Source organism: Pituophis catenifer, unplaced genomic scaffold (assembly GCF_029215685.1).
Source record: "Pituophis catenifer annectens isolate HBS135680 unplaced genomic scaffold, rPitCat1.0.hap2 SCAF_10, whole genome shotgun sequence".
In the NCBI taxonomy this organism is placed as follows: Eukaryota; Metazoa; Chordata; class Lepidosauria; order Squamata; family Colubridae; genus Pituophis; species Pituophis catenifer.
This window is the reverse complement of record NW_027256890.1, coordinates 19,958,943-19,976,332: the sequence shown is the minus strand read 5'-3', so window position 1 is coordinate 19,976,332 and position 17,390 is coordinate 19,958,943. Positions and strand designations below refer to the sequence as shown.

The 17,390-nt window shown below is 43.0% G+C and overlaps 1 protein-coding gene across 1 annotated transcript; it reads left to right on the top strand.

Annotated features, from left to right (window-relative positions):
* The first annotated feature begins 10,880 nt into the window (after positions 1 to 10,880).
* DPM3 (dolichyl-phosphate mannosyltransferase subunit 3, regulatory) lies at positions 10,881 to 12,764 on the top strand. Its single transcript, XM_070950918.1, has 2 exons — positions 10,881 to 10,937; positions 12,317 to 12,764. Exon 2 carries the CDS (start codon positions 12,321 to 12,323, stop codon positions 12,600 to 12,602), a length of 282 nt encoding a protein of 93 aa, XP_070807019.1. The 5' UTR covers positions 10,881 to 10,937; positions 12,317 to 12,320; the 3' UTR covers positions 12,603 to 12,764.
* Positions 12,765 to 17,390: the final 4,626 nt, after the last annotated feature.

The following is a 17,390-nucleotide window of genomic DNA, read 5'->3' as shown; positions in this document are numbered from 1 at the left end:
ACACTCTTCCCTTGGGAGGGATTTCTTTTTTTCTTTTTTATACCGAAAACAGCAACCAGACTGGTGTCTTTTACAGCTTCGGAGCCATCTGCCTTCTTCTTGCAAGCTTTTTTTTTTTTGGGTGAGCGCTTTGCAAATTTAGCATATTTCCCAAAAAAACAAACAAAAAAACATATTTTTTTAAATTATCTGCCGTCGGGAAGTGACTGCGCAGGAGATGGAAAAGTAGAATAATTAGACAATTATTCTAGTTTTTTTTTAAATATACGTTAGATTTATCTCCTGGCCTCTCAAGAAGACGGCGTGCGTGGCACACTCTGTGATTTTTCTTCCCCCCGTCCCAACAATCTTGCGAGGTAGGCTCGATCGAGAGAAAAGAGGAAAGGACTGGCCCAAATCGATCCCGAGAAATCTCAACAGATCAGTGTTTAAGCCCCTTTTAAGATGGGTGGGTTTCAAGTTCCAGAATTCCCCAGCTGTAATTTTGGAAGTTGATGTCCAAATAATTTAAAGCATGCTGGCTGGGGGATTCTGGGAGTTGAAATCCACCTGTATTAAAGCAGGCTGGCTGGGGGATTCTGGGAGTTGGAGTCCACCCCTCTTAAAGCATGCTGGCTGGGGGATTCTGGGAGTTGGAGTCCATTCCTCTTAAAGCATGCTGGCTGGGGGATTCTGGGAGTTGGAGTCCACCCCTCTTAAAGCATGCTGGCTGGGGGATTCTGGGAGTTGGAGTCCACCCCTCTTAAAGCATGCTGGCTGGGGGATTCTGGGAGTTGAAATCCACCTGTATTAAAGCATGCTGGCTGGGGGATTCTGGGATTGGAGTCCACCTCTCTTAAAGCATGCTGGCTGGGGGATTCTGGGAGTTGAAATCCACCTGTATTAAAGCAGGCTGGCTGGGGGATTCTGGGATTGGAGTCCACCTCTCTTAAAGCATGCTGGCTGGGGGATTCTGGGAGTTGAAATCCACCTGTATTAAAGCATGCTGGCTGGGGGATTCTGGGAGTTGGAGTCCACCCCTCTTAAAGCATGCTGGCTGGGGGATTCTGGGAGTTGAAATCCACCTGTATTAAAGCAGGCTGGCTGGGGGATTCTGGGATTGGAGTCCACCTCTCTTAAAGCAGGCTGGCTGGGGGATTCTGGGAATTAAAAGTCCAGATTTCTAGTGTTGAGAAACACTGCCATAGATGACTATCTGTGTAGTCTAGACTCTCTAACAGGGTGTTTAATGCCCCTGAAACCTCCTTAAAGCTGCCGCCGAAAGAGGGCAGGCTGGGGATGATGGGTCTTATCACCAACCCAGATCGGCCTTCTCAGCATCGTGCCACAATCAGATCTCCAGCAGGGAGCGCTGTTGGACAAGGAAAGATCAGGCTTATTTTTAATTTTAATTCATGGCAGGCTTTGCTAACTTCGCCCCTTCTTCCTTTAAGGGAATCTCGGATGCTTTTTTAAAAGCCACCTTTGAGATAGGAAGGTTGGTTATAAATTTATTTTATGTTAAAATTTCCCAACTTAGAAAAGGAAAAATGAGAAGAGGGAAAAGAGTGATACTGTAAAAAAAAGGAAAGGAAGGAACATGGAAAGGAGGGAAAGGAGATAAAAAAAGGCGGAAGGAAAGGAGTGATAGAAAAAGACAGAAGGAAAGGGGTGATGGAAAAAGGAAAGGAAGGAAAGTTTGTATGAGAAAGAAAAGGAGGGAAAGGAGATGGAAAAAGGAAAGAAGGAAAGGAAAGGAGTGCTGGAAAAAGGAAAGGAGGGAAAGTTGTATGAGAGAAGAAAAGGGAAAGGAGTGATGGAAAAAGAAAAGGAAGGAAAGTTTGTATGAGAGAAAAGGATGGAAAGGAGATGGGGAAAGGAAAGAAGGAAAGGAGTGATGGAAAAAGGAAAGGAAGGAAAGTTTGAGAAAAAAGGAGGGAAAGGAGATGGAAAAAGGAAAGAAGGAAAGGAAAGGAGGGATGGAAAAAGGTAAGGAGGGAAAGTTGTATGAGAAAGAAAAGGAGGGAAAGGAGCGATGGAAAAAGGAAAGGAAGGAAAGTTTGAATGAGAAAAGGAGGGAAAGGAGATGGAAAAAGGAAAGAAGGAAAGGAAAGAAGTGATGGAAAAAGGAAAGGAAGGAAAGTGAGAAAGAAGGAAAGGAGATGGAAAAAGGAAAGGAAAGGAGTGAAAGGAAGGAAAAAGGAAAGGAAGGAAAGTATGAGAAAGAAGGAAAGGAGTGATGGAAAAAGGAAAGGAAGGAAAGTTTGTATGAGAAAGAAGAAAAGGAGGGAAAGGAGTGATGGAAAAAGGAAAGACATGAGAAAGAAAGGAAAGGAGTGATGGAAAAAGGAAAGCAAAGGAAGGACAGATGTATGAGAAAGAAGAAAAGGAGGGAAAGGAAAGGAAAATACGACATTCATTGCTTGCTTTGGCCCCTTCATCCACTCGAGTCTCCCCCTCCCATACCCAGCCCCTTTTCAAGCCACAGGATTCCCTGGCTCAACCTTTGCCCTGAGCCCCTGGCATATATAGTTCAGCTTCCCCAAACTGAGGGAGGGGCTTGCGTGAACCACCGACCCCTTTGCCTTGGGGGGGGGATGGAATCAGATCGCATTCCTTGCAAAAGCCTTGGGTAACTCAACCCTTTCCTGTCCATCCCCCCCCCCTCCCGCCCCAAGATTTGATTGCAAGGAAAACAACCCAGGAGCAAGGAAGGGGATGTGGAATTGAGTAGGTGGGCTATAGTTAAAATCTCCCCTCTTGAGTGTTTTTCCGGCTGTGTTTTTTTTTAAAAAACAAAGATTCTTTTTAACTTGGAAAAAAATCATTTAAAAACAAAAATGGGATCTGGGCCCATTTCCAGATAGGTTGACTGGCCGTGTCTTAAAGGAGGGGGGGTCTGCTGAGCCAGGATGGGGCAGCCTTTTCATCGACCCCCCCCCCACCAACAAATGAGTACAACCACTCATTTAGTGAGTGAAATTAGGATGGCACTGAAATAAGTGATTTAAGAAATCCTTAACAAAGGAAAAACAATTGGAAGACGAAAAGAATTTAGGATATTTATCATCTATCTATCTCTATCTTCTATCTTCTCTATCATTATCTATATCATCTATCTATTTTCTATCTTCTCTATATAATTACTATCTAATTTCTATCTTCTCTATCATCTATATCTGTCTATTCTCTATCTTCTCTATCATCTATATATTTATTCTTTATCTTCTCTATCATCTATAATTGTCTTTCTATCTTTTCTATCTATCATCAATTTCTATTTGTCTATTCTCTATCTTTATCTCTATCTCTATATTCTTTATCTTCTCTACCATCTATCATCTATATAATTGTCTTCTATCTTTTCTATTTTTTCTATCTCTATCATCTATCATCTTTCTATTTATCTGTCTATTCTCTATCTTTATCTTTATTCTTTCTCTTCTATATCTATAATTGTCTATTTCTATCTTTTCTATCTTCTCTATCATTATCTCTATCATCTATCATTATCTATTTCTAACTATATTCTCTATATCTATCATCTATTTATCTTTCTCCATTCTCTATCTTCTCTATCATCTCTATCTCTATCAATAATTATCTATTCCTATCTATCTTTCTCTATCTTCACTATCATATCTATCTATCTAGCTAGCTAGCTAGCTAGCTACCGACCTACCTACCTAGCTACCTACCTATCTCAATCATCTTTTTCATTCTATCTATCATTCTGTCATCTTTATCCTTCTATCTGTCTGTCTGTCCATCCATCCATCTTATCTGTCTGTCTGTCTATCTATTTATCGCGCTCTCTATAGCTATCTATCTACCTTAACCAAGTCATTATTATTGCTATACAGATAGTCCTTGACTTACAACGGTTCATTGAGGGACCCATTCAAAGTTACAACGACACTTTAAAAAAAAGGGACTTCTATGACCGTTTTTCACACTTAACGACCGTTGTCCCCGTAATCACGTGATCCAAGATTCTATCTGGGAGTAACGAAGGGCCTTAACCTCTCCTCCCAGGAGTAAAACCCACTACTGTAAAGTAAAAATTGCAGGGGTGGGGGTGGGATTTCTCTCCAGAGAGAGAGGAAGAAAAAAAAAATCAAAATATGCATTGCAAAAATCGGGAAAAACACAATTCGCCAAGAGCTCCGGCCTCCGTTGTTGTTTTTTTAAAGCTGGCCGAATATCTCAAATCTTTTATTTTTATTTTTTCTGTTTCTCTCCAGCGTGATGTGTGTTTAGACCTGTAGGCAAGGTGAGTAGCATTCACGAGAAATTGGGCAGGTTGGAGCAAGTCCCAACCTCCAGTGAGGGTTTATTTACTTGAAGACGGCTCCAATAACCTCTTTCTCTCCCTCCCTCTCTTGGGTTCTTGGGGGGGGGGCAAGGCGGCAAGTGGGGGGCAGCTTGGCTTGGCCTGGCAAGTCCCAATTTGCTCGACTGGCCTGGGGTGAGCGGAGGCTGGGCCCCCCCCAAGTGACCCCACTGAGTTGTTTTAATTTTTGTTTTGTTTTATTTTGTTTTTTTCTCGGTAAGGAGAGAGGGAAAAAAAAAAGAATATTTTTTTGGCTCTGGAAGGTGTTGGCAGGAGTCGTGGGCATTCAGCGAAGGGCGAGGATGAATCTGGGGCATCGGCAAAAGAGGGGAAGCAATTCCAGACAGATCTGCCAAAGCTGGGAAGAAGCGATAAGAGTTGGAGAGAGACTTCTTTCCTTCCTTCTTTCCATTCCTTCCTTTATTCCTTTCCTTCCTTCCTTCCATTCCTTCCTTCCTTTACTTCTTTCCTTTCATTCCCTAGCCTCCCCCTTTTCCTTCATTTATTTTCTTCCATCCCTCCCTTTCTCCTTTTCCTCCCTCCCTCCCTTCCATCCTTCTTTCTTTCTCCCTTTCCCTTTCCACCTTTCATTTTTCTTCCTTTCTTCCCCTCCCTTTCTCTCCTTCCTTCCTTCTCCCTTTCCCTCCCCTCTTTCCCTTCATTTCTTCTTTCTCCCTTTCCACCTTTCATTTTTCTTCCTTTCTTCCCCTCCCTTTCTCTCCTTCCTTCTCCCGTTCCCTCTCCTTTCCCTCCCCTCTTTCCCTTTATTTTTCTTCCTCTTCCTCTCCTCCCTTCTTTCTCCCTTTCCCTTTCCGTCTTTCATTTTTCTTCCTTTCTTCCCCTCCTTTTCTCTCCTTTCTTCCCCTCCCTCTCCTTCCTTCTTTCTCCCTTTCCCTTTCCACCTTTTGTTTTTCTTTCTTTCTTCCCCTTTCTCTCCTTCCTTCCTTCTCCCTTTCCCTCCCCTCTTTCCCTTCATTTCTTTTTTCTTCCTCTCCCTCTTCCTCTCCTTCCTTCCTTCTTTCTCCCCTTTCCACCTTTCATTTTTCTTTCTTTCTTCCCCTCCCTTTCCTTCCTTCTTCCTTTCCCTCCCCTCTTTCCCTTCATTTCTTTTTTCTTCCTTTCCCTCTCCTTCCTTCTTTCCTTCCTTCCTCTCCCTCTCTTTCTCTCCTTCCTTTCTTGCCTCCTTCCTTCCCTCCCTTTCTCCCTCCGTCCATCTCATCTTCCTCCCTTTCTCCCTCCCTCTCATCTTCCTCCCTCCCTCTCATTTTTCCTTCTTTCCTTCCTTCCCTCCCATCTGCAAATATCCCTGGTATAAACAGCTAACTATACCTGCTCCGGCAGGAGTAAATTAAGCAAGAGCTACAGAAAAAAAATATGTTTTCCTAAGTAATCAGCACTGAGATCAATCAAGCCAGCAATCTCCCGATTGCAGAATATTGTTCTATTGTCTTGTCCCTGCGGCCAAAACCCCTGATAAAAAGCCAACAGCTTTGAATTCAGATTCCCCTCGCTGGAGGGGACCAAAAACCTGAGGAACATTGAGAGATATGCATTGCATTGGCTGATAATTCTCTTTTTTTGGCACCGCTCTTAAGGGGAAAGAGGATTCCAGACAACATTGGAGAGAGAAAAAAGAAAGAAAAGAAAAAAAGAATTAAGGGGAGACAAGATTTCTAGGAATAACTGGAAAAGCTGTCTAAAAAACGGGGTAGGAAAAATTCCCGCCTTGAACCCAGGACCGAAACGGGGCTAGACTAGATGATCTTTTAGTTCCGCTTGGGACTCTTGCCGTTTTCCAGTCTGTCCTGGGTTGCAGCCAGCTGAAACAAGGGATGAATAATTTCATCTGCGGATGGGGACCCCCTTGACTTCTTTCGAGCACGTCCAAACATGGGGGGGGGGTGTCTGTCTGCAAATCTAGAGCCGTGACGTCCCCAAATTAGAGACAGAGAGAGAGGTCATCTGCCCTGAGGGATTATTTGGGGAGTGGGATGGAAAGTATGTATGGCTGTGCTTTGCCAACCTACCTCCTAAAAAAAAAACCCCAGACTGTTGCAATTGAAAAACAACTCGGATTTCCCCCCCCCGGTGGAAACTCCCACCGTTGCTCAGATAGGCTATGCCTGAACACGGAGGCTCCACTTATAATCCCCCTGGCCTGGACCACCGAAAGAGTCTTGCAGAAGCGAATTCTGCAATTAAAATCTTCTTTTGGGATCCCACCTCTTCCATCAACATAAGCCGCCGTGGGATTTATTGGTGCGTGTGATTTAGAATAAAAGCGTGATTCACACACACAACAAGAGATTTGCTAAAGAGAAATAATAATCAAAAAGATTCCCAAATATGGCAGGGGTAAAGGATCTAAACCTAGGCTGGCTGAGGGTGATGGGCTATGGGGTGGTGGCAAGGCCATGGGTCTCGTCGAAGGCCGTTCCTGGGTTTTTTTTGGGGGGCCGTGTGTGTGCCAGAGAGTCAAAGCTGCAGAAATAAAAGGGAGAATTATTTGAAGAATTTGCACCCTGCAAATTTGCAAGGCTGAAGAAGAGAAACGGGGTGTTTGGGGTTGTTTTTTTATTTATTTTTGCCGATTCAGCGTTTCGAGCTAAGCCGGCCTCGGGCGTCTCTTTGTTTGCCAGCCAGGATTTCTAGACAAAGCAACTTTGCAGCTGGTTTTCTGCCTTTGATCGGGGAGGGAAGGCACCCCGTGTGAAAGGAGTCAACCTCCCACTGCAAAGATCTGGGGTTTTGTTTTGTTGTTTTTTTAACAGAAAGGAGGAAAGTACTCTGTACATGCCCAGAGGCACCTGTGAGCAAAACCTGATCTAAAGGCAGAATCGTAACACGCACGGGCTTTTCGATGCCAGGAGGCCTCTTTGCAAAGGCTGGTAGAGAAAGTTTAATTTTTGTGAATTCTGGTTAGTGGGGAGGAGGAGGAGGAGAAGAAGAAAAAGAAAGAGAAAGAAAGAAAGAAAGAAAGAAAGAAAGAAAGAAAGAAAGAAAGAAAGAAAGAAAGAAAGAAAGAAAGAAAGAAAGAAAGAAAGAAAAAGGGAGGGAAGGAAGGGAAGGGAAGGGAAGAGGAGGAGGAAAAGAAGGAAGGAAGGAAAGAAAAGAGAAAGGGAAGAAGAGAAGAAAGGAGGAAAGGAGGAGAAGAAGAAGAAGGGAGGGAGGGAAGAGGAGGAGGAGAAGAAGAAAGGAAGGAAGGAAAGAAAAAGAAGAGGGGGAGAAGAAGAAGAAAGAAAGGGAGGGTGGGAAGGGAAGAGGAGGAGGAGAAGAAGAAAGAAAGGAAGGGAAGAGGAGGAGGAGGAGAAGAAAGAAAAAGGGAGGGAGGGAGGGAAGGGAAGAGGAGGAGGAGGAGGAGAAGGAAGGAAGGAAAGAAAAAGGAAGGGAACAGGAGGAGGAGGAGAAGAAGAAAGAAAAAGAAAGAAAGAGAGAAAGAGAGAGAAAGGGAGAGAAGGAAAAGGCAGAATACAAGAAGGAGAAGATAAAGGAGGAGGAGAAGAAAGAGAAATTGGAGAGGAGGAGAGAGAGAGAAAAGGAAAAGGAGGGAAGCAGGAAGGAGAAGATAAACCAACAGACGAAGGAGGAGAAAGGGAAGGAAGGTGAGAAAGGAGGAGGAGAAGGTTCGATCGATTCCTTAAAACCATGGAGAAATTTCCTGACCATGAGAATAATTCACCAGTGGAACAACTTGCCACCAGAAGTTGTGGATGCTCCAACACTGGAAGTTTTTAAGAAGATGTTGGATAACCATTTTGTCTGAAGCGGAGTAGGGTTTCCTGTCTAAGCAGGGGGATGGACTAGAAGATCTCCAAGGTCCCTCCCGACTTGGTTATTCTATTCTAAGTCCCCAGATCTGACCCCACAGCCAAGTTGCAACCCCTCCCTCCCTCCGATCTTCGGCCTCCCCACCCTCCATGCCAGCCTCTCCTTCCCATCTCAAGCCAAATCCCGGCCTGCCTGGGCCGGAAAATGGAGGAAACCAGATGTTTCCTGCCAGAAACTGCCTCAGCTTCCCAAAACTTTTCCTTGAGCGCCAATTCCAGGAGCTGGAAGGACGAAAGAAAGCTGGGAACATGGCGGGTGGCAGCGTCCTCGTGCGGGGGGCACCCCCCCACCCGCTGTTTCCCGTGCCCGCCGGGATTCCCACGCGCCTGGTCAAGAGAAAACCCAGTGGGAATGTCGCGGCGCCTGGTTCCCAGCACTTTCGGCCAGGTCCACTTGAGTCCTTGTAGCGGAGGATGGTTGATGGGAAAGGGGTTGGTCCTCGCCGCCTTCAATACCCAGTCCAAATCATGAGGACTGGCACCTTGCCTTTCTTTTATTAGTTAAGGAAACGGCTCGCGAAGCCACTTCCTCGACTGATAAAAAGGCAAGGTGTCAGTCCTCATGGTTTTGTCTCGGGTCCTTGTCGAGAAAAGTGGCGGCTCGGTGGACGGGAAAAGGGTTGGGCCTCATCGCCGCCTTCGATACCAAATCCAAACATTGAGGACTGGCACCTTGCCTTTATCGAGTTAAGGAAATAGGCTTTCTGGTCTGGACTTGACGCCATTTCCTCGACGAATAAAGGCAAGGTGTCAGTCCTCATGGTTTTGTCCGGGGCAGGGGTCTCCAACCTTAAGAGTGTGGGCTTCAACTCCCAGAATTCCTCAGCTGGCTGGCTGGCTGGGGAATTCTGGGAATTGAAGTCCACAGGTCTTAAAAGTTAGCAAAGATGGAGACCTCTGGTCTAGGGGGGACCAGTTTCACTTAGCCGTCGATATTTCGAGCGATTGGTTCTTGGTATTTTTCTGCGGCTTTCTTCCAGGCGAAAGGAAACGCCGAAGAGAGAAACGAAAGTCAAGATTCTAGTCCTCATGGCTGTGTGATCCCAATGGGGCTTGAAGGCGGGGGGTGGGTGGGTGTATGCTGTGGGAATAGCAATACAAAAAAAAAATGGGCTTTTTATATCAGGTCACACATTCAAGACAACCAGATAAGCTATGCTGCTTCTTCCTCAAGGGATAATGAATGCCAAGCTTCTGGTCCTCATTGGTTTTTGCCTGGTTTAAATGCCGAAGGGTGGCTTTATGATAAAGAGTCCCCTCTTCATGGTTATGCATGGGGGGGAAAAAAATGACGCAAATGCTTTATAATAAAGACTTCGGTTCCCATGGCTTTGCATAGAACGACTGATTTAAATACCACGCTTCCCACAGAGATTCCAGTCCTCATGAGTTTGCACAGACGACTTGATTTCACAGCCGTGTTTATTATACGCAATAAAAAATTCCCGACATTCATGATTCTGCATAGACAAACTGAATTATAATGCAACATTTCTAATGAAGACTCCCCGTCCTCGCGATTCTGCACAGAAAGCTGCTTTAAATCCCAGGCTTATAAATAACCAGCCCTCATGATTCTCCATGGAAAAGACTACAGCATTTATAATAAAAGTTTCTAGTCCTCATGGTTTTGCCCAGAAAAGCGACTGAAAGGCCACGCTTATATAGGAAATAATAAGGATTCCAGACAGTCCTCAGGCGTCTGCACATGAAGCATTTAAAAAAAACGGCACTCATAACCAAGTTCCCAGACCTCATGATTCTGCATAGACAGCATTTATAATAAAAGTTTCTAGTCCTCATGGTTTTGCCCAGAAAAGCGACTGAAAGGCCACGCTTATATAGGAAATAATAAGGATTCCAGACAGTCCTCAGGCTTCTGCACATGAAGCAATTAAAAAACGGCACTCATAACCAAGTTCCCAGTCCTCATGATTCTGCATATACAGCATTTATAATAAAGTTTCTAGTCCTCATGGTTTTGCCCAGAAAAGCGACTGAAAGGCCACGTTTATATAGGAAATAATAAGGATTCCAGACAGTCCTCAGGCTTCTGCACATGAAGCATTTGAAAAAACGGCACTCATAACCAAGTTCCCAGACCTCATGATTCTGCATAGACAGCATTTATAATAAAAGTTTCTAGTCCTCATGGTTTTGCCCAGAAAAGCGACTGAAAGGCCACGCTTATATAGGAAATAATGATTCCAGACAGTCCTCAGGCTTCTGCACATGAAGCATTTAAAAAAACAGCACTTATAACCAAGTTTCCAGTCCTCATGATTCTGCAGAGCAAACCTAGGCCAACATGATGATGATGATGATGATGATGATGATATTACTATTATTCTTGTTGTTGTTGTTGTTGTTGTTGTTGTTGTTGTTGTTGTTGTTGTTATTATTATTATTATTATTATTATTATTATTATTATTATTATTATTATCCAGAATAACTTCCAACAGGTTTAAATGAGAGTTGGGGGTTAGTCTTAAATGAAAAAAAAGAAAAGAAGACCTTGGCCAGACCCCACTCCCCACAAAAAAGTGCATCAACACCTCCCCAGCACTCTGCCCATGCTCAAGAACCCGCCTTCCCTCTCCACCTTCCGCTTAAAAACATCAAACTTGTTAAAGGGGGGGACAAAAACTACAACTCCCGGCATCTCCACCGGCGCCACCCAGCTCAGCGGGCGCGGTGATTGGCAGGGGCCGGGGGTGACGTCACCAGCGAGCGACGGGGAAGTCGGGGAAGCTGGAAGGGAAAAAAAAAGCAAAACTCGGAGCTGCACCCGGAGTCGGTGGGTCGTGAGAATGCGGGCGCGGGTCGACAGTTGCGGGTTTATCCCTGGGGAGGCTTATTTATTTTATGCATTTATTTATTTTTTTGCAATTGTTGCAAAAAATTGGAAAAGGGTGGGAGGGCTTTTTTTTTTTTTTTAATTGCTGCTAATAATAAATATATAACTATATAGATCATTGCAATTAGTAGATGCACGAATATAATCCTATAATAATAGTAAAGGTATCTTAACCGTTGCTGTTAGAGGCAGAGATGTAATCGTAGATATAATAATAATAATAGATATAATTGTGCCATTGCAATGCACAGATATAATAATGTATGTTAAATAATAACATCTTTAACAGGAACAGAGTTGGGAGGGAACCTTGGAGGTCATCTAGTCCAACCCCTGCTCACGCAGGAGACCCTGTACTAGGGATTCGAACTGCTAAAACTGCCTAAGCTCAGTCATAGCCACTGAGCCACCTGTAGCCAGGCAATACCACTGATTAATTAACAGAATAAGAGTTGGAAGGGGACCTTGGAGGTCATCTAGTCCAACCCCTTCCTCACGCAGGAGACCTGTACTAGGGATTCGAACCGCCAAACTGCCGGCCTTTCTGATCGACAGGCTCAGCCACTGAGCCACTAATCTATAATATATATATATATATATATAATGATATTACTATATACATATTGTCATCGCTGTTAAGAAAGGATTGCAAAATTTGGTTTGTTTGGGTAGAAGTTCCTGGCCCTTCGGAGGTTGGACTCCAGTTCCCATCTGCCTGGGCAAATGGCAACAAGAGTTTAGTGGGACTTGTAGTCTTGTCTGGAAAGTTGTTTTTTTTTCTCCCTCCGCCTGCCTTTCCCACACTTTTCTCTCTCTTAATATATCTACCGATATCTACTATATTATCTACTAAATATCTACTGATATTCAAACTCATTTTTTCCCCTCCGCCTGCCTTTCCCACACTTTTCTCTCTCTTAATATATCTCCAATATATCTACTAAATATCTATTGATATTCAAACCCATTTTTTCCCCTCCGCCTGCCTTTCCCACACTTTTCTCTCTCTTAATATATCTCCAATATATCTACTATATTATCTACTGATATTCAAACCCATTTTTTCTCTCTGCCAGGCAGGGACGTCTGTCCTTTTCCTGGCCTGTTTTTAATACTCAAGACTTGATTCCAGATTTTGCAAGGAGGATGGGTGGGTGGTATAGGGAGAGGCCAAGCTAAAAATCCTTCCTGTACTTACTTGCAAAGAAAAATTTTAAATTTTGGCAGAGGTGTCCTGAAAATATACCGGGCTAGGCAGAAACTTGTAAATCTCTCAAGTTTTCACTGTTTTTTTTTTTTTTTTCTCTGCTGTTTTTCAGGATCATGACGAAACTGCTGCAGTGGCTTGGTTCACTGGCTCTCCTGGGTGGCATCTGGGCTGCGTTGATGCTGGATCTCGTGGGATCTCACCCCTTATCCCCAAGCTGGCACCAAGTGCTGTGGGCCCTGCCGACCTACCTGTTGGTGACCTTCGGCTGCTACTCGCTGGGAGTCGTGGGCTACCGCCTGGCTACCTTCAACGACTGCCAGGAGGCCTCGCTCGAGCTGCAGGCCGAAATCCGAGAGGCCCGAGCCGACCTCGCCCGACACGGCATGAAGTTTTGACCGGGGACCCTTGCGGGAGCATAAATAACCCATGGACAGTAAACAATTGTTCAGCGTGTGACTGAACAGTTTGGGGGTGCAGCCTGGCTCAGGGAGTCCATGTCAAGAAAAAGCGTTGCTTCTTTTTTTTTAAAACAAAAATAAATGAAATTTTTATTAAAACGTTTGAATAGTAGCAAATCTGGCTGTTCACCGCCCTGAGTCCTTCGGGAGTAGGGCGGTATACAAATTCAAAAAGCAAAGCAAAGCAAAAAGCAAAAAATCTGATTAAGTAAAAAAAGGGAAAATGAGAAGAAATGTAGAAAGAAAAATAGTGCAGAGAATAGGGGAGGGAAGGAGGGAAGAAGGAAGGAAGAAAAAGAAAAGGATGGAAGGAAGGAAGAAGGAAGGAAAGAGAAGGATGGCAGGAAGGAAAAGAGAAGGATGGCTGGAAGGAAGGGACGGACGGACGGACGGATGGATGGAAAGAAGGAAGGAAAAGAGAGAAAGATAGCAAGGAAGGAAAATGGGGAAGAAAGGAGGAAAGGTAGATAGACAAGGAAGGAAAAGAGAAGGATGGATGGATGGAAAGAAGGAATGAAAAGAGAAAAAAGATAGCAAGGAAGGAAAATGGGGAAGGAAGGAGGGAAGATAGACAAGGAAGGAAAAGAGAAGGATGGATGGATGGAAAGAAGGAAGGAAAAGAGAAAAAGAGCAAGGAAGGAAAATGGGGAAGGAAGGAGGAAAGGTAGATAGACAAGGAAGGAAAAGAGAAGGATGGATGGATGGAAAGAAGGAATGAAAAGAGAAAAAAGATAGCAAGGAAGGAAAAAGGGGAAGGAAGGAGGGAAGATAGACAAGGAAGGAAAAGAGAAGGATGGATGGATGGAAAGAAGGAAGGAAAAGAGAAAAAAGATAGCAAGGAAGGAAAATGGGGAAGAAAGGAGGGAAGATAGACAAGGAAGGATGGATGGATGGATGGATGGATGGATGGATGGATGGATGGAAAAGGAAGGAAAAGAAAAAGATAGCAAGGAAGGAAAATGGAGACAAGGAAGGGAGGAGAAAACAGTTGATAATGAGAGTGAAGGATGCAAAGAAGGATTAAAGGGGAAGGAAAAAAGGAAATGAGAAAGGGAAGAAAGGAAGAGGGGAAGGGGTGAGGAAGGAAGGAGAGAGGAGAGGAAAGAAAAGGACACTTAAGGAAATCATTTCTGATCTTTACAGCAATTATAAGCAGACAACTTGTCCTTTGATATTACATAAATCACTTCTTCCCATATTTGTTTTTCAGTTGCTAAGCCCCAAAAAACCCCATTCACTTCTATCCATTTTTTCAGCCTGAAAAAGCACCTAAAGCATTTCCCAGTATTTTACTATCTCCGCTAATTTTATCAATCCAATTTTTTTTTTTTTAATATCTGCCCGTCTCACGGAAAGACACTCCGGGGGTGGGAGAGGAGGCGTGTAGAACTTGATTTGAGAATTTCTTTTCTGCTTAATTAAATTGAATTTTCATTTCTGGAGCGTGGCGGACGGGAAGCAGGAAATCCCATAGAGAGGGGGGAGAATTGCTGGCTATACTATTTTACAGACTTCGTTTGCAACTAAGGTGCCAAGTTGGTGGCCAGGTTTGCATATATATATATATATATATATGCAAAAGAGACACACGTACGCAACTCCAAAGACAGACAAACTCTTATTTACATGCGCCCACTGAGAAGATTAGACTCTTGTCTCTTTTTAAGCTGCTGTTTCAGGACTTTGTGCAAACTAGAAAAGGGGGTGAAAGAAATTAAAATTGTCCGTTTAGCACTGGGGGGCAGGGGGTATCGCTCAAATTCACAGGGGGTCTGCCTGACATTTGAGCCAGAACAAAAGGAAATATATATTTTTTTTCAGTAGCTTTGAACGGTTGCTAAATGGACCGTTTTAAGTTCAAGGACTCCCTGTATTAATTTTTTTTTTCCCTTCCGCCTTCGGTTGTCTGCCCAAACTATAATTATTCATAAATATTAATGCCTGCCTTTTACCTTCACGCTCTGCATTTATTTTTGCAGTCTGGCCTACACGTTGAGTTACGTTGTTTGGGTGTGCCAGATAAATTGTCTCTACGATCCATAATAATAATAATAATAATAATAATTTGGGATGTTTCTTTCTCCCCTCTCAAAAAAAACCAGGCTATTCTAGATTTTTGGGGTTTATTTAACTCACACCTTCATAAAGTTGGCGGGGGCAGAGCAAAAACACCTGGTAATTAGCCGGGAAGATAATTAGCCCTTTCCGGAGAGACCGGTGGCTTGAAGGACAAGGATTGCGTGACTCAGTTTCCCTGGCGTTCTGGTCCAACAGGACTTGGGAACACGACATTTCGTTCGTTCGTAAAATTGTGCATTTTTTTTCTGCAAAAGGGGCCTTTGTGCTAGCCGGTGGGGAAAATGAAACCTATTGGTTGCAAAGGAACAAAAGAATCACAAAAAGCGTTTGGAAGGGTTCTCGGGAGGTCATCTAGACGAACCCCGTCCCAATGCAGGGAATCCTAGAATGGAAGAGTTGGGGGGGGGCAGTTTGGCGTTCTTAAGTTTCTTCCAAGAGGAATCCACTCCAAGAACCACTAGAAAAGATTTAAGAGAGCATTATTTTGGTCCCTTTCGAATGCTGGGATCCGCTAGACGGAATCTCAGTCTGGAAGGGACCTCAAGAGACCATCTAGGCTTATCAAGATTTGATGGAATGGGTCAAGAGTCCAAGAAATGTAGTTAGAATTTTGTTGTATAAATGGTAAGAAACATGGAAATGTATCGAGTTTGAAATTAAGAATTGAGGTGATAAAATCGTGGTTAATAATTAGAATAAGAGATTAGAATATTGTTAAAAAGTATTTTGCAACTGATGGTAAAAGGGATGATAAAGACAATGTGGAGAAGAACCAGATATAAGCAGGATTGACACTTAGATATAAATGAGCTAAAGTAAATATGAAATTAAAATTGTATTGATACGATATATATAGATAAGGATGTTAGAATTGATGTTAAAATTTATTCTTCTCATGTTTTGAATATTCACCTTTTTAAAGATGTAATGGGAAATTGTGAATGGACTTTGTTAAAGGAATGTAAGCGTGGTAACCATCTATGACCGGATCGAGTTTTTGCTCTTGAAAGTTATATTTTATGTTTATGTTTGAAAAATAATAAAAAATATTTACAAAAAAAAAAAAAAGACCCCATCTAGGCCAACCTCCTTCCCAGAATCTCAGGATGGGACCTTCGGAGACCATCTAGTCTAAGCCCTCGTCCCAGAAGGAATCCGGTGCATGAAATCCCATACTGGAAGAGACCTCACGAGGTTCTTTAGTCCGACTTCTCTTCCCGGGGAGAATCTGCCACACACAAATCTGTCAGGAAGGGACTTTCAGAGGACATCTAGCCCAGCCCCCTTCTCAGAGAGAACCCGCTTCACGAAATCCCACTCTTGAAAGGGACCTCAGAGACTGTCTAGTCTGACCCTCATCCTGGGAGGAATCCGCTACACAAAATCCGTGGAGAAGGGACCTTCAGAGGTCATCTAGCTGAGCCCCCTTCTCAGAGAGAACCCGTTTCATGAAATCCCACTCAGAAACCCATCTAGTCTGACCCCCTTTCCCAGGAGGAATCCTCTATACAAAATCCACGCAGAAGGGACCTTCAGAGGTCATCTAGGCCAGCCCCCTTCCCCAGGAGGAACCCCACTATATAGAATCATAGAATGAAACAGATATCGGGGATCATTTAGGCAGGAATCCACTCAACTGAAAGCCGAAGGAACTCCCTGCTTTATGAGGTCCGCTAATTTTTTTTTTTAATCATCTCAAAGTTTTGATTTTTTTTGCTCCAGGAAGGTAAAAAAACAACTCTTTAAAAAAAAAAGAGACCCCCTCCTCTCTTTCCTGTTTATTGCAAGACACTCATAAAGCTACATCCGTGGAATGTTTGCCTGGGGCTCTCCTCCCTTCTTCTCGGCCCAACGTTCAACAGGTCAAGACCTCAGGGAGATCTCCCACCTTAGAAGGGAACCCGGTGGATCGAAAGAGGGAGCCGGTTGCCAAGAGAGAGTGGGAGAATTTTTTTTTTTTAAAAAAAGACCTTTTGTCCTTTTTTAAAATTCACATTGATTAGAATCTTGTTTTTTTTTTTTCCTTCTTTTGGATTTTGCTATTTTAATCTTTGGAATCAAATAAAAAAGATTGAAAAGAGGAGACGGTTGCAAACGGGAAGTGGAATCATTTTTTTTTTTTAAGGCATTTTGGTCCTTTTTAATTCACCTTGTTTTTCATCTTTTTCTTTTGTATTTTAATCAATTTTTTTAAAAAAACGGAAAGGAGCCAGTTGCAAAAAAAAAAGAGATGTGGGATAATTTTTATTTTTATTTAAAAAAAGACATTTTGTCCTTTTTTAAAATTCACATTGATTAGACTCTTGTTTTTTTTCCTTCTTTTGGATTTTGCTATTTTAATCTTTGGAATCAAATAAAAAAGATTGAAAAGAGGAGACGGTTGCAAACGGGAAGTGGAATCATTTTTTTTTTTTTTGAAGGCATTTTGGTCCTTTTGAATTCACCTTGTTTTTCATCTTTTTCTTTTGTATTTTAATCAATTTTTTTTAAAAAAAACGGAAAGGAGCCAGTTGAAAAAAAAAAAAAAAAAAGGCGTGGGATAATTTTTATTTTTATTTTAAAAAAAAAAGGCATTTTTGTCCTTTTCAATTCACATTTTTTTTTAAAAAAAAAAATCCTCTCGTTTTGTCTCTTTTTTTTCCCCCT